This window comes from Natrix helvetica (genome assembly GCF_964273705.1).
Source record: "Natrix helvetica genome assembly, chromosome: 6".
Taxonomy (NCBI): Eukaryota; Metazoa; Chordata; class Lepidosauria; order Squamata; family Natricidae; genus Natrix; species Natrix helvetica.
The window spans coordinates 39,594,133-39,616,655 of NC_138553.1; the positions used below are offsets into that span (position 1 = coordinate 39,594,133).

Genomic DNA, 22,523 nt, shown 5'->3' on the forward strand with positions numbered 1-22,523 from the left:
ATAAAATTTTACATTTCCTCTGTGTCAGTCCATTACACCAAAATTGAATTTTACTGTGAGCTTTTAGAGGTTTATATTCTGTAACTCTCAGCAATATCATCTCTTCTGAAAAGTATCTTCCCAAAATATATCGGAGAAGCTGGTAGTTTTATCTTGTGCAAACTAGAAAAATCATGTTATTTAAGAAATTTTGATATCTCTAGAAATCATTATTTCACTTTGTTAAATTAGTTACTTCAAATATTAATAAAGTTAAAACCAAACTTTTCAGAGGAAGATATTGATTGTTTAAATAATATTTTCAAATAGTTTTGTTGCATTCATACTTTGTATCACAATTCTGTTTTAATGTTATAACGCCCTTTATATTAAATTTAATACTTGTTATTTTGTATATTGAAATGTAGCAATTTCTTAATAAACATTTTCAATGCAGCAAATTGCACCCTAATATTTTGCACCCTGTCTGATTTATTTGTTGTGCTTTTTTGTTCAGCCTTAGTGCAGTAGCACAAAATGCTTTACAATTATTTTTCATACCTAATGAATTTTATTTATATGCCATATTTTAAATGTGCCTTCCTAAATATTTTTCAAGAAAGCTAACACTGAAGGCCCTATTAGAGAATTATTACTTGTCAACCTTGAAATCATGGCAAATGCTTGTTCCAGTTAGAATAAAATAAAATAAATAAAATAAAAATTCCATGATATTTTGAACACTATGGTTGGTTTGGGTCACTACTGGGGAAGAAATTTTGATTTGATTTGAACTCTCATGAACAATTGCTGATAAAAAAACCCCTTATTTTAAAAGGAAGAAAATTTTTTTTTTAAATAAAATGGACAAAACGTATGTTATTCTTAATTATTAATGAAACTTTTAAAAAAACTTTTCATTTATAGCTTTGAAAAATTAAGAAAAAGTGTTTTAAAAATGATTTGTGCTACAAATCAAAATCCAAATTACTACTAGGGCTTTAAATCTTAAAATGTTCAACATGTTTTTGCTGCCATCTAGAGATCATCCTGATGTTTCCAGCCCAGATTTGTAACCCTGAGACAGAAACCAATTAATGTAGATTTGGAGTCCGGACCAGTCGCTCTCTCTCAACTCAATCTATGTCATACATACCGTATTTTTCAGAATATAAGATGCTCCAAAGTATAAGATGCACCTAGCGTTTGGGGAGGAAAACAAGAAAAAAAATCCCAATGGGATGCATGGAGGCTGAAAACAGAATGTCGGAGGCCAAAAATGGGGCGCATGGAGGCGACGATAGGTGGCAGCAGCGATGGGCAGCGGCAATCTCCACAGCCTGGAACAGCTGATAGGAGATATTCCGGGAGGCAGATCCAACTGCCAATCAGCTGCTTGTGCTAAATCAGACTGTGCTGAAGCTGACCACACTGTTTGCTGCAAGGAGGCAAATTGCTGTGAGGCAGAGGCCAAAGGGTGGGGGCTGGTGGGTGGGTGGAGCTTCAGCAACATTCGCCATATAAGACGCACAGACATTTCCACCCACTTTTGGGGGGGGAGTGCATCTTACACTCCGAAAAATGCGGTAATTCTTGTAGAGATAAAAGGGAGACACTCATCTATTCCTGAAGAATAGACAAAATATATATCTAACCAAAAATGCATTAAAATAAATGAATTAAGTGCACAAGAAGATTTCTTCAAAAATCTTGTTCACAATTTCAGGTTAAATATAGAATGAATTTTCATATAGAATTAAAGCTATTTTTCAATAGGATTTTTTGTTATGCGATATCAGAAAATGTTATGATAACAATTCAGGTGCTTAAGGAGAATGACAAAGTCAAGAGAAAAATTAAAACTTTCTTTTCTTTCTTTTTCTTTAAAGAGAGGTGTGCTTCAGCGTATAATATACCAGCCTGGAGAAAAAGAAGCCCGCATTCTAAAATATATACTAAACCTGAAAAAATGCATTCAGGTATTTATAAGGTGATAGTAATATACTGCAAGTATTGAAAATGAAGCAATCAAGAATATGGAGAGAGATTTTTAAGAGATCAAAATATTTTTTCTGTTGCTAATGGAAAACGGATAAATTCATGAAATAAAATGCTACCTAAAGTCAATTAAAACTTGACTTAGGAAAAATGTTACTTACTTTACAAGTGAGTGTGGATAATGCAAGTAATGCATAAAGTTGTGGTCCATTAAGATATGGCCACTTCAAATAATTGCTTTCTTCATATTTGTGAAGCCCCATTTTTAAATATAAGACTAGCAGCTAGGAATCCAGATTATATTAATGTCACAATCTATGGTTTGTTGTAGACCACCTTGACTTTCAGATTTTATGTCATTGTATTTTAAAACTTTCATATGCTTTCATTTCAGAGCCCAGAAGAAATGGAAGTAGATAAAATGGAGGTTAATTTTAAAGAGAGGAAAGAGGGAATAAAGAAATGGTATATTGCTCTTCTAGGGTTCGCCATCAAAAGAGGACAAAATATTCAAATTCAAATGATTTGGTTATCAGGAAATCCAACTGGAGATCTAAGGTGAAAAAACATTCTAAAATTCAGGAAGCATATGTGCTAAAACATTTACATTAAAATATGTAAACAAGCCATCTATTTCTGAATCAATTATTTTAATATGGACTTGGATTGAAAGTTTTACTGTTTGGGAGTAAGTATAGGCATGTTTCATAAGTGCTTTGGATCTCATATGAGAGCAAGCACATCTCTATTATTCAATAAAGGCATTTGTTTTCTAGACTTTTGTCAAAATCTGAACAAAGTTGAGCAGCAGAGAGTACTGGGCTGTTTCTTAATCACTTTTGAAAGCACCGACAAATGTCCTGCTTAACAATGGTGGGATGTGTTCTCACAAGAAGAGATGTTTAGAATATTTTGCTTTTTTCAATAGCGATTAGCATTATTTTAATGACAGTGGTACTAATGAGAGAAACACCAGTCTTTTCTTCTTCCATAATGTGGAGCTACTGAAAACACTGTGATGCAAAGATGACTGACTATAGGTCCTACTAATATTTTCTGTTCTTCCAGAGAATAATCAGCATATATACATCAGCATATTTAATTCCGACCATGTTTACATAAAGATATTCTGAATATTGTAATTAACTGACAATCTTATAGGCTGGAAGCAGTGGTGGGATTTAGCCAGTTCGCACCACTTCGGGAGAACTGGTTGTTAAGTTTCTGAGCAGTTTGGTGAACTGGTTGTTGGAAGAAATCATTAGGGCAGAGAACCAATTATTAAATTATTTGAATCCCACCACTGGCTGGAAGGGATGGCCACTGAAAGAAAACTTTATAAGGATTAAGTAAAGATATGTTTACATAAATTGCTTTAATCATCAAAGTCCCCATATATGTGCTCACAACAATATAGAGTAACTGTTTCTTCCACTGGTACTTAGAACCTGTTCTTTCATTCTAAAACAATCTGGTGCCGTGCAGTGATATTTTGTTCAGTTTTGTTAATTTAAAAACATGGTATCGGGAAACTTACCTCCATAGGCTTATAGGAACGTGCCTATTCCTATAAGCCTTCCTTTACCATCTCCAATTTTTTAGGTCATTTTGAATAATTTGTCTTGTATTTCAAAATGAAAAGAAATAATTTATACTTCTATAACTATTTCTATTGCACAGATCCTTGCAATTTGTCTCAGTTGTGAAATCAATAGAAATATGTGAAAAATAGAAGGGAGCATCTTTTAACTCTCAGGCATGGCAACACATTGTTGAAATTGTTTTTACTTTCCTAAATGTATAATGTGTATAATTCAGTTTCTAGACTATACAACTTTGCAGACATATTTTATATCTTGAAAGTCCAAAGCAGTGTAAATCTTATACGTCTGTGCAACCAGGCTGGGATTTAATGTTAAAAAAACTTTGATCATTAAAGGGAAATTAAGTTATAAAGTGTATGTATGTATGTCTCCTGGCAACTGTCTGAACAAGTCTCTGTGGTTTTCTGGGTAAGCAATAAAAAATAATCACAGTATTCTGGTTTATTCTTATGTCCATCTGCAGCACATATTGCAAGAAACAACATTAAAACAAGATTAAAACTTTATATAGAATGGAAGTAAGTGTTGGATCAAATCAAAACTAGTAGGTTAAACAAGTTGAAGTGAATGTAATATTTCCTTCCTTCCTTTATCAGTCTTGTATGCTAAATTAAAGTATACATTCAGTGATGGGTTGCCAATTGTTTTACCACTGGTTTGGGTGCGCTCACGTGTGACACTTCTGTGTATGTCTGGGCAGGTTGGTGGAGCCTCCCATTGCCGCTACTACCGGTTCGCTGATCCGGGCTGAACCGGGAGCAACCCACCTCTGTATATATTACTTCCCCATCCAGGGACTAAATCAGATCTACATTTAGCAAGACGATTGCTTCATGTATTTTTTAATCAATTTAATTACATTATAGAGGACTCAGATTTTACATCAAACATACATTTGTCAAGTGTAGCATCAAATATAGATTGCATTTAATCAAATATCTCTTATACACTGTGACACTGTTTTATTCAGGACTAGATCTCTGCCATCTTCTATCATACTTCCTGCATCTGATTTACCACTCTTATTGTCAAAAGGTAATCCTTAATACAGATTCATACTCATGTTTGATCAGATACATTTCTTTGCTTTCCTCCAGAAACATCCCTTCACCTTGACGTCCTCAGTTAGGTTGGAAACAGAAAGGAACTCTACCCTGCCTTCCTTTCTCCATAGTAACTAAATTGCAGATTGCAACCATATATTTTACAGCTGATTATCAATACTTTGCCCATGCCATTTTAAGATAACTTTGCACTTTCCCCTACAGGAGCCATTACAGGCATTACTTATCTATCTAGATAACATTTCTCTAAAGAAAAAAAATGATATGATGCTTTGTCTTTTGAAATTAATTATGAATGATACAATTTGGGCCATTTTGGGAATATAAGCCTTCTAAAAATCTGGAGCATCCTCTGGTAAATGCCAATAAAGTGAAGAAATGCATATTTAAATAAATAAATATATATATTTTTTTTTACTTTAACAAATCAATAACTATTAGAGGGCAATAGTACCACATATAAAGACACTAGTAGCCTGAGAAATAGTAAAAGAATAGTAAGTCTGATTGCCATCTACAGTGAAGCTTGTGTGCAGATGTTGTTTCATACAATAGATAGTTAACTTTTTACAAAATTTTAAAGATGTGCTAATGTTGGAATAAAACCCAAGATCTGACAATAAATCTCTAGAAGCATAGCCAGCACTCAGTAGCTAGCAATAGAAAAAATAAATAAAAACAAACTATAATAATACAGGTAAACTGCATTTATTGAAGCTACAAGAAGAGTAACAACAAAAATCACCAGCTACCACAAAGTATGACTATCCAGCCCATGGCCTTAAGCTACATTTCTTGTTCTCTTCTTATATAGTAATGGACCTATGCTTGTTCCTCAGCCTTAGCTGTGACATGTCTACCATATGGCATGTCTACCATAATTTGATAATGGCTCTGTTTGATCTTGACCTCTTTGCTTCTATCCTTGGTAGCTTCGGCAATCATAATATATATTATTTGATAATTTGCCCAAGAAGTTACAAATATTTTCTCCCATATCATCTTTAGTAGATTAATTGCATGATCTGATCCCTTCCTTCACTTCAAAATCTGAAATAATATGTTAATGCAATAAGTTGCAGCCAGTGGTGGGATTCAAATAATTTAACAAGTGGTGCTCTGCCTCAATCCTGGATGCTGCTCTGCAATGGAGAAATGGGAAACAGAGCAGCTAGCGTAAAGGAAGGAGATCACTTTCCCTCTTTCTTCTCCCTGCTCCTCCTCTTTTCCTCCCGCTGGCCGCTCCATTTCCCGTTTCTCCATTGCAGTGCCATGCTGTAGAGCTTGCCCCACCCACCATTGTCCAGATTCTCTTGCTTCCCCCACGTATTTCTTTGCTAACCTGATTTCCAGCTCTGTTGCGTTTCACCGTCACATTTCTTGCTGTCGTGTTCAGGGAAAAAAAGTTTGTGGGACCCCCCCAAAAAGTTCAATCAATCAATTCCAACTTTGTGAGATTTTTTTTTTACAAGAAATTGGAATTGATTGATTGAACTTTTTTTTTAAGTCCCAAAATTTTTATTTCTCTGCATATGAAAGCAAGAAATGGGATGGAGAAATGGGATGGAGAAATGGGATGGAGCTGGAAATCAGATTAGCAAAGAAATGCTTGGGGGAAGTGAGGGCATCTGGGCATCAGGTGCTGAGACTGGGCCATCTCTCTCCAGCAGCTGCCCAGGCCTGCCACAGGGAAGGCCAGCATCTACTGGCACTTAAACACGATGGCATTCCAGCTCTGGCCAGAAAGGGGCAGCTGGCATGGGAGCTGCAGGCTGGACACCTCCTCATTTCAGCACCCTCCTGACCCTCTGGTGCTCCACTGGTACTTTGGCCTTGGGTTGCCACCTTAAAAAAAGGTAACGGTTCTGCTGAACCGGTGTGAACCGACTGAATCTCACCACTGGTTGTAGCCAAAGGAAGCAAAGCATTACACTGAGGTAGAGGTGAAAAAACCAATGTCTTCCTGTGATGCGCTGGAAAGGCCAATTGCTAAAAATGGATTTATCCACAAAGTTATATCAACGTTTCAAGGTGGTGACCCTTTGAGAGCTGTATGCAATGAAATGTCATTTCAATGTATGTCGATTAGGGTACATTCAAAGTGACAATAAAGTAGTTATTCTATTCTAAGTCTGAAACCTAACAGCTCTATTATTATAATATTTCTTATCAGGAGACAATGGATACCTGCTAATATGATTTCTTGTATGGCCTAAATCAGTGTTTCTCAAACTTGGCGACTTTAAGTCCTGTGGACTTCAACTCCCAGAATTCCCCAGAATTCTGGGAGTTGAAGTCCACAGGACTTAAAGTCGCCAAGTTTGAGAAACACTGGCCTAAATTGAAACTATGGCGGAACATATATCCACAAAAGTTGAATTCATCTAGTTCTCAAGCTTCCTTTGCACTTCTAGTATAATATTTTAGAGCAGCTAATCTATGACTTTCCTCTATCCGTATTTTTATATTATTTGTACACTGTCATGAAAACATCAACTAAATGCACATTTTTACACACTTTCATAGATATCTTAGAATTTATAAGAAGTGTATGAGACAAGTTACAATTATCCAGGTACCATATTTTTCAGACTATAAGATGCACGGGAGTATAACACGCATCGTGATTTTGAAGAGGTAAATTTAAAAAAAAAGTTTTTGCACTCTGCATGCCTCCCAAATCCTCTGTACGCCTCATTTTTGTGCAAAAAAAAAAAAAGAACGCAGAGCTTTGGGAAGCTTGTAGAGTGCTCCGGGGGGGAGGGGCAAAAATGAACAAAAACCGCCTGTTTTTTTCGCAAAAATGGGCTGTTTTTTGCAAAAAGGGGGGCATGCAGAGGCTTTGGGAGGGCTTGTAGAGTGTTCCTAGAGGTTGCGGGGGGCAAAATTGGCCATGCTGTGCTTATTTTTGCCCTCCCCAAACCCCAGGAGTACTTTGCAAGCCTCCCAAACCCTCTGAATGGCCATTTTTGTAAAGGGGTGGGATTTCGGTAGGCCAAAAATGCTGTATTCTGTGTATAAGACGCACCCAGATTTTCACCCTCTTTTTTGAAAAATACGGTAACCTGACAGTTCATCGGACTAATATAATGTATCTATCATCTTTGATATAGAACATTCATAATCAAAGAAACAATATAATTCAGCATATAATAATCAGTTGCATTCAGCTGCAACACCTTTGATACCCAGAATAAGCTTTGATTGTCTGATGAGAAAAAAAAAAACTAAAAAATGATTCTTTGGCCAATTGTCTGTGAGAAATTATATTCCCGCATCACCCTCAACAGATTTTGACTTTTTCTTTTCACTTTGCCTGCCAAAGAAATGTGCTGTTCTTTGCTAATGTTTATGCTTATACATACTGCGAGGGTGCTGCTGGCTTCTGAAAACAAAACAAACAAATCAACCAAGGTTGCTAATGCTTTTTAACTGCATGAATAACATTAACATTCAGCAAAAATATAGTATTCCAAAGTGAACAATACTAGCTAAAATCAACACTGAATCGATATTTTAAATGTATACTGAGCAAACTTGCTTTTAACTGTAAGCTGTCCAGAATCATTGAGAGTTGGGCCCCTAAATTGTCTGTACAGTAAGTACAGTATGTGTGTGTGTGTGTGTGTGTGTGTGTGTGTGTGTGTATGTTATGTATGTATGTATGTATGTACGTATGTACGTATGTATGTGTGTATGTAAGTGTGTATGGAGAGTGATGGATCGTTGGACAAAGAAATTTACTCCACAATCAGCAAGTCTTGCGGGATCGCATCCTACCCTGCGACCAATTCGCTCTCACAGAGAGGGACTCCTCCGGGTGCCGTCCACCAAGCAATGCCAACGGGCGGCGCCCAGGAGTAGGGCCTTCTCTGTGATGGGCCCAGCCCTCTGGAATGACCTCCCCCCCTGACATTAGGACCACCACTGATCTCCGCTCCTTCCGCAAGAAACTCAAGACCCACCTGTTCCAACTAGCGGGCCTGGCCCAATTATAGCTTTATCCTCTAATCCTCCTGGCAACTTTAAATTTTAGGGTAGTTTTTAATGTTATTTTAATTCTATCATCATTGTGTTGTTTTTATGAAATGTAATATTGGTGTTGTGAGTTTTTTATACCTCCTCCATGTAACATGTAATATGTAACACGTTTTTGATTGTACACCGCCCCGAGTCCCTTGGAGGGAGAGGGAGCGGCTTATAAATCTAATAAAATGAAAATGAAATGAAATGAATGAGTGCATACATAGAGGACACATGTGCACCAAGGGGCATAGGAACTGCCTGCTTGATCAGGCCAAGATGCTTCTTAGTCCACCATTTTGGTGTTCACAGTAGCCAACCAAATGTCTCTAGGTTGCTCAAAAATGGGAGATGAAGAAATGCTATTGTTCCCTTTCAACTGTATTCAATACCACATTGTCATCAACATGGAAGTAAAACTGACTCACCTGGAATGATAGCTTTTGGAAAGAAAGAAATATATTCGTTTGACCTTCTAGAGCAGGGCTGTCAAACTCCCAGACCGCGGGCTGGATGTGTCATGCACTGGCCACACTAATGCCCAGTTTAGACAAACGTATAGCCTCACTTCCACTGCAGTCATTAAGGGAATCACCTCCAGTCATTAAGTGAGACGATGATGATGACGTGCAATTTTATTGATGCTTGTCAGAAGTCAGTTGTGAAGTAATCATGTGACCACAGACTCCTATGATGATTGAAAATGCAAAGCACCTAAATCTTGGCTATGTGATCATGGGAATACTGTGATAGTCATAAGTATGAGGACCAGTTGTAAAATTACTTTTTCAGTGCTATTGCAACTTTGAATGTTCACTAAACAAGGCAGTCATTAAGCAAGGTCTACTTACAATATACAGTTTATCCAAAAGCACCGCGAAGTCGAAGTGACCATACAATCAAATTATATACAAATAATCTGATCCGGTAACTGTTGGCCTACTTAATACATTATCTATCCTTCTATCCAATTACATTATTTACAGTTTGTTCCAGTCTTATCACCTTGTCTTTTACCAATAATAGAATCTGTTCCAGACTTCAAAATATTCCGATTTCCCTTTATTTTTTAGTTCAAGGGTGAGCCTATCTGCTTCTGCACAGGCCAAAAATTTTCTATCTAACTCTGGTGGTGTATTTTCTTTTTTCCAATACTGCACATAAGTTATACGTGCCACAGTTAATACATGTATAATTAGATAAAGCGCATCTTTCTTATAACCCCTCTGGTATTATGCCTAGGAGAAAAAATTCTGGTTTGAACAAAATTCGCTCTCCCATCATTTGTTCCAGCCATGACTGTATCATTTTCCAGTATCTTTTTGCCTCATTGCATGTCCACCACATATGATAAAAAGTGCCTGGGTTTTTTTTTGAACTTCCAACAATTTGGGGCCAAATTTTTAAACCTTTTGGAGAGCCATGCTGGGGGAAGATGCCATCTGTAGAACATCTTATACATATTTTCTTTATAAGCCGTGGCCATTGTTAGTTTCCGATTAATATCCAAAGTTTTTCCCATTTAGCCAATTCCATATTATAATCATAATTTTTCACCCAGGCGACCATAGTTTCTTTGACATGCTCTTCCTCAAGTTTATATTCCAGCAAAAATCTGTATAGCACTTTGATCAACCTGTCTTCTGTCTCTATCAGAAGTTTATCAAATATTGTGTAATCTTTGGCAATATCTTCTTTTTTCCTATGCTGTACAAACCTTGATTGCATCTGTAAATAAGACCACCTTTCTTGTTGTACCCCTTGTGATGCCAATTCTAGTCTAGTTTTTAGACTAGTTCTGTTCAATAACTCTTTGTATGTGACAATTTTTTCATGTTAATTAAAATTGGATGTATGTTTGGTTCCATCATAGCTAGCCAAATGGGTATTTCAGTATAGTGGTCGTGTTTAATTGTGTTCCATACTAATAACAGGGACTGTCTGATGTAGTGTCTATAAAAATATTTATGTGCAGATCCTTTTTCATACCATAGGAAGGCATACCATCCTGCTTGGAGGCCATGACCTTCCAATTTGAGTAATCTTTTATTTCTCAACATTATCCATTCTTTTAACCATGTTAGAATGGCCGCAGTATAATAAAGTTCCCAATCCGGTATGCCAAATCTTCCTTTTTCCTTTAGTATCTTGCATAGCTTTGAATTTTATTCTTAGTTTTTCCCCCCTGCCATATGAATTTAGAAACCAATTTATTTAAAATCTTTAAAAAACCTTTTTCTAATTTAATAGTAATGTTCTGAAACAGAAAAAGAATTTTTGGTAGTACATCTTTATGACTACGATCCTACCCATCAGGGACAATTCTAGGTTTTTCCGCCTTTCTAAGTCTTGCTTAGTTTTATTGATCAAATTAATACAGTTGTCTTTATATAGTCCTTTTCCATTTCTTGATGTATCTTCTGTTTCTACTCAATTATTCTTCAATCTTTCTGAGGAGAAAAGGAAGGGATAATTTGATTCCTCAGATGGCATCAAGTGGTAGTGGTAGAATAACAGCAATAAACTGAAGCTGCTGAAAAGAGCTGTTTAATAAAACTTCCAGTGTTTTTTTTTTAATAGAGTCATGAGGGGGATTTTTGAAAAGATTATAGACATTCTCACATTTATTAATTATTTATTAAATTTAAATTTATTAAATTAATTCCTTCAATAAGGTTGCAGTTAACCACAGTGTCAGATCAGGCGCAATATGTGATTGTGTCTATAAAACCACTTGAAATGACTTAAATGTGGAATCCTAGTTTCTTGACAGTGAAGTGATAGACAATTTTTTCGGAGTGAAGTCTGCATTATGTTTGCATGTTATTATAAAGGCTGTTATATTAATACAACTCATAATACACAGAGATTCGGATTCAATAAATAAATGTGTTGTTTCTGTTGTGCTTTTCTCAAAATAGTTATTTCAAGTTATGTGTGTGTGCGTGTGTGTGTGCGTGTAGAAACTATAAAGGATCTCCATGTTTTATTTATTGCTTCAACATTGTGGCATCCTTATGATGAAACAGTAGCACATATAGTAAAATTTGAATTCCCCCTCCCGAGTTATAATTGCCTTACTTATTCCCTCTTCCCATCCATGACAGGAAAGCAAGCACCAATTTCTTTTCTTTCTGTGGACATACTTTTTGAGGACTGATGAAGGGGGGAAAAACCCAAACCACAATCACAGCAGTTTGACAGTCCTTTCTATCATTAGAGGGAAACAACAGCTGTGATGTCAATTGTACCCAGTAAAAGAACAATAAACAGCTGCAAAACACCTTTTGGAGGGAGGGAAGGAAGGAGGGAAGGAAGGGCATTTAATTGTTCTGCTAATGAACTGAAGAAAGAAATAATAGCTACAAAAGCTCAATCTTTCAGAGCAGAGCAGGAAGTCTAGCAGAAGTTGGAACCAAGAAATAAAGCATAGTAGGTGGACTAGATTGCCTACCCAACTAGCATCATCAGAAAAGGGGAAACAATACTTGAAGAGAGGCAGAAAACTCAGATGGAGGTCACTTCCTCAACAGACTAGGAGTAGTTCAATTGCATTATCTAGCTTCACCCTTCCAAAATATCAGGTGGCCTAGCCTCATGGTAGGGCAAGCAGGAAATGTAGGTGAGACACCCAGATTAAAGTTAAAAATAAATACATGATGTTTTATTTTAAAAGCAGAACATCTGATCAGCAATTTGAGTAAAAAGCAACAAGCAAGGATACAGATAAAGGAGCCTTATTTTTTTTTCTAATGAAATGTCTAGGACGTAAGGAATATAATTAAAAGGGCTGAGACATTGTATTAACATAGCAGAAGAATTCATCCCTAAATTCCTTCAGAAAATTAAGAATGAACATAAACCTCTTTCAGCAGTACAAATTAATTAAGAATGCACCTTACCCACCTCATGAAATTTTAGAATTCTACTGCTTATAGGGATAAGGGGAAAAAACCCTTAAAAAAAATAAAAATAAAATCCTGACTATATTTTTGAGAGAAGTCTACACGTTGAAGTCCATGAATTCCAACAGCTTGTGAATAACATCTCCAATAACACCTCTGCCACCTTAGTGACCTTAATTCCCTTTGAGATGCATCTCAAAGAGATGACAAAAACTAAGAAAAAAAGCAGAGACAAAATAAAGTACATGGCAACTGGAACACCAGAAGTAGTACAGTGAAACACAAGATGAAGATAGGATTTCTGAATAGCAAGCTACCTTCAGTGTTATTCATCTTTCAATGCCATGTTGGGAAGAAAAAAACCCCCAAAACATCAGCTCACCTGTTGGGCATATACTTTAATTGCTTTTGCCTGACTGAAATGAAACATGAATGTTTAATCAGTTCAAAGGGAAAAAAATTATGAGAAATGAAATTTCAGCAGTGTTTCAGAAGTGTTTGATCCATTGACACAAAGCATTTTTTCTTCCAACTCCTCTTACAAATATGGCAACTTCAAGGAATTGAAGAATTACTAAAGTATAGGATTTTAATGGGCATGCACAAACCAGATTATACAAATTAAAAAATATTTCCTTATTCATATTCGTATTGTATTTTATCAGTGAGGAATATTTAATTAAATACTCTCCCATAAAATCTGAAGTAGCATAATAGAAAGATACAAATGTAATTTTGATTCAGATTTATTTGCTGTCATGATTGGGGTATTTCTGTTCCCAAAGGATATAAAAGTGATGCAAAAGCTAGCATTAAAGAGAGCCTCGCAATCAATATTCAACCAATGAAAAAAGAGGATATGATATATGACTGATGCATAATCAAATCATAGTTATTTATAATTGTTAGGTATTAGCAACTGTTATAATGGTTTCCACCAAAGTCCTGTGTTCCAGCGGGAACAGAGATTCAATCTCATTGGTCAAAGGGTCTGACAGCTCCCTATAAAAGGGCTGCTGTCAGGCTGAACCTTCGCTGGATTGTACATGCTTGTTCTGTTACAATAAAGAGCTGTTGTTGCCTAAGCCTGAGTGTGCCTTTCCCTTACCCAATCTAACACTGGTGACGAAGGTTGGATTGGAAGGCAACTAGGCAAACCAAAAAGAGTGTAGCAATCCAGCAAGTAAATCCAGCCCGGAGCTCAGTGCGGCTTCGAGCAGCCATTTTTGAGCGGCAAACTCAAAAGGCCCTCAGAACACAAAATGGCCATGCATGCCTCACCGACTCCATACGACCCAGTCACCGAGCACTGGCAATTTTATATGCTGAGGTTCAACTGCTTCCTCAAAGCCAACGACCTCATGGGCCTTTCTGAAGGCTGCAAGAAGAACACGTTCCTGGGTTACTGTGGACGGGAAGTGTTCGAAACAGCCAAAGATCTATCTGAGCCAATGCCACTCCAATCGGTCGCATGGTCAGTGCTCCAACAGACCCTGAGGACACACTACGCTCCCAAGCCATCTAAGCATATCCGCTGGCACGAATTTAATATTCACAATCAAAAGGAAAGCAAATCCATCAACGAGTACGTTGCTGTGCTAAGAAAGGCTGCAGCGTACTGCGAGTTCAGAGACCTAGACTAACTCATACTTGACCGCATCATATGCGGTGTGCAGGACATTAATTTACAGAGGAGATTATTTGCCAAGTCTAATCTCACTCTGCAAATTGCCTTGGATGAAGCCAGGGCATCCAAATCTGCTGTTAACTCTACAGAAACCCTGCAGCGCCAAAGCACTCCGCAAGGCATGTGGAAGAGCGCATGTATACATCGTGAGGCTAGAGAGGCCAAGGGCTCAGAGAGCGAAGATGACAGCTGCTACATGCGTAATGCCCGCACCAAGCCGGCATGCAAATTTGAACCGCATTTCCCGCCTTGTGCAAGCTGCAGAGGAGACCATGCCAGATCATTTTGCTGTTTCCGTGACGCCATCTGCCAGCGTTGCGAGCGAAAGGGGCACATCGCCAAGGTTTGCAGAAGCGAGCACCCCACAGCAACCTGAAGCCCAGAAGCTGACTTAACCGCCAGCAGAGGCCCAACCAAGGGGCATGGTAGCTGCCACCACAGCACTCAGAGGGCGACACCAGAGTCACCTACCACACCTCAATCGGCCAAGTCCGCACAAGGCGGCCAAAAAAGCTGAAGGTCACAGTCCTCATTGAGGGCTCTCCATGTGAGATGGAGATCGACACAAGGTCATCATTGACCATCATGCCATGGTCTACACTCAAGCAGGCTATCCCTATCCTGAAGAAGCAGCATCTACACGTTCCTGACATCTGCCTTTGTGATTACCAGGGGAACCGAGTCCCCATCGTGGGCCAGGGCACCTTCTGGGTGCAATTCAAAAACTTCAGTGGCCAGCTTCCAGTGACAGTGGTCAGTGGTGACCTGCAGAGCCTCCTGGGGCTTGACTGGTTTGAAGCCCTGGGCCTAGAAGTTACCGGTATCAACACTTTGAAAGACGATAGTGTGGAAGCAATTTTTAAGGAGTTTGAGGACGTCTTTGGCACCGGTCTGGGTAAGTATGTGGGGGCCCCAATCTCTTTTAATTTGGACTCCAACATAGCCCCCATCAGGCTAAAACCCAGGAGAGTACCTTTTGCTCTCCGCCCTAAAATTGATTTGGAAATTGACAAGCTCATAGGCCAGGAAATCCTAGAGCCGGTTGATCACGCACACTGGGAGACCCCTATAGTGACACCTGTCAAATCTGATGGGTCTGTCTGCATCTGCACAAACTACAAGTACACAATCAATAAAGCGTTACAACAAAGCGCTTACCCTGCACCCATTGTACAGCATTTATTACATTCCTTAGGCCCCGGCAAAGTATTCGCTAAATTAGATATGGCGCAGGCATACCAACAATTGCCTGTAGATGGTGCTACGGCGGAGGCCCAAACCATTGTGATGCACAGGGGTGCATTCAAATGTAACCGCCTGCAATTTGGAATTAGTATCGCTCCTGGACTGTTCCAAAGCGTCATGGAATGGCTTTTGCAGGGGATTCCAGGAATCATCCCCTATTTTGATGACATATTGGTATAGGCTGTAAATGAGGTGCAACTTTTCAAACGTTTAGGAACTGTTTTGACCAGAATTAGAGACAAAGGCCTCTGTCTCAAAAAAGAAAAATGCCAAATTAACGTGCCAAGGGTTGAATTCTTAGGGTACCTCATCGACAGATCTGGGATTCACCCGACCACTAAAAAAATGAAGGCAATCCAGGATGCCCCTACACCTCGCAATCAGACTGAGCTGCAGGCGTTCCTCGGGCTCCTTAATTTCTACAGCGTCTTTCTTAAACAAAAAGCTACTGTTGCTGAGCCCTTACATTATCTCCTGGCAAAGAATGCAAAGTGGTCCTGGGGCAGAGCTGAAGCAGCCGCATTTGCCGCGGTGAATTGACTACTGTCAGCAGACATGCTACTGGTTCAGTACAGCCAGACCCTGCCATTTGTCTTAACTTGTGACGCTTCCCCGTTTGGCGTCATAGCCATCCTCAGCCACCGCATGCCCAATGGAACTGAGGTACCCATAGCCTATTACTCAAGGACCTTATCTGCTGCTGAACAGAACTACAGCCAGCTGGACCATGAGGCTTTGGCTGCAATGGCTGGTGTAAAAAGGTTCCATGAGTACCTCTATGGCCATGACTTTGACTCATCACGGACCACAAACTGCTACTGGGCTTGCTGGCTGGAGACTGGCTCACTCCTGTGTCATTGTCGCCACAAATGACCAGATGGACTATTTTTCTTGCGGCCTACACCTATCACCTCATCCATCGACCAGGCTCAACCTTGGGGTATGCCAATGCTATGAGTCGCTGCCCGCTGCCTGAACTGCTTGCAGACCCTACCCCCAAGATGCCAGTCCTTCCCATTGACTGCTTAGAGACTGGTCCTGTCTCATCTAGTGACGTTGCCCACCACTCTGCAAGAGACTCCACGATCAAACAAGTTTTGAACTGGGTGTGGAGGGGGTGGCCCAAGGGGCCTGTTGGGTCTGATTTCAAAATGTATTATTGTAAAAGAGATGAATTGTCTGTTATTAATGGCTGTTTGCTGTGGGGGGACAGGATCATTGTTCCACCCAAACTGCATGTTGCAGTATTAGAGGCTTTAGACGTGGGGCATCCTGGAATTGTCAGGATGAAGTCTTTGGCTAGGAGTTACGTGTGGTGGCCTAAAATGGACAGGGAGATCAAAGAATGGGTGCCTACCTGCACACCGTACCAGAAGTCCAGACCAGCTCCCCCCAGAGTTGCCTGCTAAGGAGTGGGAGCGACCTCAAGCACCATAGTCTAGGGTGCACGTTGATTTTTCTGGCCCAGTTCATGGCCAGACTTTCCTCGTATTTGTGGAAGCCTACTTGAAATGGCTAGAGGTAGTCCTCATGACCTCTACCATGGCAAGGTACTACGGAGACTGTTCTCCACTTACGGCCTGCCCGATGTCGGGCCCCAATTCACGGCCATGCAATTTGAGACCTACTTAGCAGCACAGGGAATCAGACATGCCCTGGTCACTCCATTCCATCTGGCCTCCAATGGTCAGGTGGAGAGAATGGTGAGATTTGCAAAAGAGGCCCTATCCAGGATGGGCCCGGGAGATTGGCAACCCCAGTTGATCAATTTCTCCTAATTCAACACATCACGCCAAGTGCGACCACGGGGAGAAGCCCTTCCTAGCTTCTCTTGGGTCACCAGCTAAGGTTTCACTTAGACCGGCTACACTCAAACTATTCTGCCTCATTGCCCCCAGACTCAACAAACAAAAGTCAGAATTTTAGAGTAGGGGATTCAGTTTACGCCCACCGGGGGAACTCTGTGGATTCCTGCCACAGTGAATCACCGGGCCTCGCTCTTATCTCGTAGAGCTCGAGGACGGTTGGAATTGGAGAAGGCACATTGACCAACTCCATGGCCACCTCTCCAACTCCACTCTTAGGCAGCCAGAGGCAACTCCTGCATGAGTTAGCCAAAGCCCTACCCAAAAGGAGCACGAAATCACTCCTTCCACAGTCAATTCAAACCTGAAGATACTTATCTATTTGTGTTGCAGGCCCGCAGCGAGCTCCGAGCGAACCATCTCTAGTTGATTCCATGTAAGAGGGAAGGGGTGTTAGATTTTAGCAACTGTTATAATGGTTTCCACCAAGGTCCTGTGTTCCGGCGGGAACAGAAATTCAATCTCATTGGTCGAAGAGTCTGACCGCTCCCTATAAAAGGGCTGCTGTCAGACTGAACCTTTGCTGGATTGTACATAGTTGTTCTGCTACAATAAAGAGCTGTTGTTGCCTAAGCCTGAGTGTGCCTTTCCCTTACCCAATCTAACAATAATGTTTTAGTCCTTGGCCAAGTCAGTCCTTTTACACCAACTTATGAACAACAGCAACTTTGGTTGCAACTGTTTTTACTTAAAAAAAGGGGTGTGTGGAGGTGTAGTGAGGAATCTTGTATGATTTAGAAAACCGAATAGAAATATTACTCAATATAGCTACAGCATCCACATTCTGGAAGCTTCTTACAGTAGCTGCCTTTTTAGGTACACAAAATGTTATGTATATGGAACTGTAATAGAATTCAAAAAATTGACAGATATTATTAGGATACTGAATTTAGTATCTGCTACAGTAAGGTGTACAATAGGCCACAGATGTAGGTGAGTAGTTAGATGGAGAATGCAGACTCATGTATGATGCAAACTACATTATGGTTGGTTGCTGTAAGTATAAGAGGGAAGTTTCCCTTGTTTCTTCTTCCATGTGTTATGTATGCTGCTTAGCTTATCTTCTGTATAAGCTTATTCCTATGTTCCTGACAATCTTGTGTCTTGTTTTTATTCTTCTGGATGATGACAAAGACTGCTGTAAGTGTGAATGCTAAATACATTATATACAGTATAAGAGAATATGAATTTGTGTTAGTATCCTCTGACTTCATGTGAATAGCTGCAAAAGTCATTAACAGTTATAATTATATATTTATTTATAACCAAATTTTAACGTAAAACAAGTTACCACATAAAATAAATTGGTATATATTATTTATCACATAAAAGATTTAAAAACTTAAAACTCAATTTATTTAGACCCTGTTTTGATAGCAATCGGGTATTTTTTAATGTAACCATTGCAATTTTAGGATTTTTATTGTAATAATTTTAACAATCAGAAATAACTCTTCCTGCCCTGATTTTAATTAGGGTAGATAATATCCTGCATGAAACTCTTGTAAAACTCACTGTGCAATAAAATATGGTTTGTAATTTCAAGGTCAGTTCCATTACAGGGACAAAATGTTGAAATATGGGAAACTTTTGACACTTTTAGCATAAATATTTGATGGCAACATATTTCATCTGACTTTTTGAATGTTTTTCAGAAACCAAGACTTAATTTTATCATACTTAATTTGTTTATAATTTATTAACTTGCAATATCTGGCTAGTACTCAAGTTGGTGTTTCAAGACCAATCTAAGAAGAATAACATAAATTAAATATAATAAAAGACAAATTTTCCTTTTGGCTAATAATAAGCAATAATCATCAACCTGAAATCATGTAGTCTCTAAATTTAAATGTTTATTGAATAGCATTAGAGCCAAAATACAACCTTGACTCACACCTTATGCATTACTTGTGTTCCCTGTAAATAAGCCATTGTGTTGCATCTCACTTGCATCATACTGTCTTGATATAATATCTACAGTATATTAAATATGTAAGATGCCTGTCAGGAGTCTTTAACTTAAACTGAAGTTTGGTTCTATTCTCAGAATCAAAGGCAACCTTAAAAACCTATGAAAGCAGCAAGTAATTTGCCTTCAGGAAAATATAATATTTTCAAACCAGGTATAATATAAAATACTGGGTAATTGTTGATCTGAAAGCTGCTTGAACATTTGTTAAAACAGTGTGTGTTCCTCGAGGTAGGAGGCTAATTTTTCATTTAAATATGTAGCATAGGGATTTTCCAAGATTGATAGCAAAGTAATGGGGTTGTAATTATCAGGGTGTTTCATCTTTCCCTTCCTATAAAGAGTATTGTAGCCCCAAATTTGTCGTAATAAATCAGGTAAAGCCCCCCCCATTCTAATCTAGGTTATTTTTCAGATCAGTATATTATCCTGACCGGGAGCCTTAACAGATTATATATTTGAAATAAATTCAACAATCCCTTCTTCAGATACTGGTTCCCATAATGGATCAGATGTTATATACTATGTTCACAATAAGATGCCCTTGGTCCATAAAAATGATTTTAACATTTAACATTTTAACATTTCCTCCAGATCTTAGAACAGTGGTTCCTAACCACTGATTAGTGGGGCGGGGAGCAATTTTAACGTTGTTTAAAACAAGTTAATGGCCTTTTAGGCTTCCTCCAGGTGAGTAGAGTTCACTTTTTGAACAAAGTAAGAATTATACATCATGGGGGGGGGGAGGCATCAGGATTTTAGAGATGCTTAGGTGGGGCATGGCCAAAAAAAGGTTGGGAACCACTGTCTTAGATTGTATAAAACAATCTCGGACGAAACTTTGAAAAGTAAATGTTTTAGAGTCTTTTTAATGAATAAAGAGCATTAATCAATTTTTGTTTGATCATAGGCCAGCAAAAAAATAAGGAAGCATTTATTAATAATGACCATAATCCCTCTCTGCCTTTTGTTTCTTCAAATGCATTAATAGTTTATCATACTTCTTCAATTTTTATTAATTTGAGGTTCAGAGAGACGTGGGCCGTATATTAAACTTTCTGTATTGTGAGTGTCAACTCCTGGTGATTGCCTATAACAAACTATAAAGTTTGGATCATTTTTATTAAAGTTTATTATAAGATAAAATACAAATAGAAACAAAAATTGAGAAAGTTAAGAAAGAAGTGTAGAAAGAAGTGAAAAAGGAAAAAAATGTAGTGACCTGGCTTTTTTTCATTGCAATAGAATAAAAAAACCAGTTATATCCTCAGCCTTTTGCTTTACCTTTCTAAATATTTCAAGTCATTTCTATAACATTTTAAAGTGAAAGAAAAAAGGCATCTTTACCCATTAATCACTAATCAGGAATATAATAGCTTGTTCAATGTTCAAATGATCCCAGTATCATTGTCTAGAGCTGCTCTTGTTCCACAATTGCTGAAAGTGGGCTGGAAAGTATGCAAAAACATCTTTAGAGCAATGACCTCAGGGAAATGCAATATGTCCATTGCGTAAACAGATGGCTGGAAAATTCAATACTTGTGGTTGGCATGGGTAGAAAATCATGCCACAAATAATTGAAATTGCTTCATAATAGGAAAGAATGGAAAGAGGAAAGATAATAAAAAGGAGACAAAAGAAAATTGGATAGAAGCATTAAGAAGAAAGAGAAGAGAAGCATGACTGAATTCCTCCTTCATATGTAGTCACAATCCGGGTGGTTCACACAATGAGGTATCTCACAATAGCCCTTAGCCCTTGGACTTATATACCGCTTTACAGTGCTTTATAACCCTCTCTAAGCCAGCTTTCACCAACTGATGGTCTGTGGACCACTGGTGTTCCATGAGAAAATTTTAGTGGTCCGCAGAAAAATGATTTGCATCTTTTATATTGCACTAAATCATGGGTTCTTAAACTACAGCCCCTGGGCCAGATGTGTGCAATAAACACTGGTGTTGAGACTCCCCCTTCAGGGTCTTTTTGTGCAGGTCGGAAGGGGGCAGAAATTCTGATGGGATCTGCTTCAGCCTTCTGGTGCGGGACTTTGGGTGAAGGCTAGAGGAAAGCACCGCTGGTGGCAAAGAGCCAGAGGACCTTGTTACAGTGGGATTGTATCATGGCTTGGAACTGGCTGACCATCTCAGCCCACTGAGTTTCTAGGTGCTGGCCTTGCACTCCCACAGGTCTTCCCTCTGCTTGGAAAGCCTATACTTGGAGTCCTCAGTGAGGTGTTTCTTCTGAGTTTCCTTCTCGGTCAGATCCAATTTGAACTGAGCCAGCTGTTTTGCCAACTCTTTCTCGTGTTGGCTGCTTAGCTCCAACAACTGCTTCCTATTGGGGCCCTAAGGAGCCCAGGCGGGCAGGTGAGGAGTGGCTGGGAGGGGACGGGCAAGTAGAGGTTAGCGAGGTGCCCCTTGACATGAGTGACACCAAGTTGGCCACGTCCATCCAGTCACATGACCACCTAGCCACAGTCACCCATCCAATCCAGATCATATTAGTGGTCCACGGGATTTAAAATTATGAATTTAGTGGTCCCTGAGGTACAAAAGATTGGGGACCCCTGCTCTAAGCAGTTTACAGAGTCAACCAACAATTTGGGTCCTCAATTTACCCACCTCAGAAGGATGTAAGGCTGAGTCAACCTTCCAACTAAAGTGGCTTAGTATAATTTATGAACCAGGGTTTTATGTCTCACAACAGAAAATGTTCAGAATTTCAGAACTTGGTTCATACAGGTATTCAAAAATAATGTTACTTTTTACCCTGTTTTCCCCAAAATAAGACCTCCCCAGATAATAAGCCTGTTAAGTTGGCAAGAACGCAGACTGATGCCGTGAGGCAATTCAACTAGTTTATTTAGACAGAAGTAACAGCTGTCAAATACAGGAGAGAATCAGCGGCTAATCCTGCCTGACAGCTATTTATATGGAGCTGTCAGGCAGGATAGCCAATCAAGTAACAGAGAGTTGCCTGCGTTTAGCCAGGCCGCGTCTTAACCAATCAGACGCGACCTGGCTGTTGCTGTTGCTGGCTGACTCGGGGAAAACTCCCGACGTCATTGCCAGGACACTACAAAGCCCAATTGGGCTTTTGAGTGCATGTGCTAAAATAAGTCCTCCCCCCAAAATAAACCTACCCTAAAATATTTGAGTGCATGCACAGCTGGTCCCTGCCA

At 39.1% G+C, this 22,523-nt stretch overlaps 1 protein-coding gene across 4 annotated transcripts in view; it reads left to right on the forward strand.

Annotated features, from left to right (window-relative positions):
- The window catches only part of LOC309394682 (uncharacterized protein C12orf50 homolog), a 34,366-nt gene extending 30,374 nt beyond the window's left edge, over positions 1 to 3,992 (forward strand). For 3 of the 4 annotated variants that reach the window (XM_081958146.1, XM_081958149.1, XM_081958148.1), the window contains 2 exons: positions 1,869 to 1,969; positions 2,372 to 3,992. In XM_081958146.1, the coding sequence (XP_081814272.1) occupies positions 1,869 to 1,969; positions 2,372 to 2,539 (269 nt within the window). In that variant the 3' untranslated portion in view covers positions 2,540 to 3,992. The remainder of the gene's footprint in view (positions 1 to 1,868; positions 1,970 to 2,371) is intronic. The other variant, XM_081958147.1, reaches the window with a different exon arrangement.
- Positions 3,993 to 22,523: the final 18,531 nt, after the last annotated feature.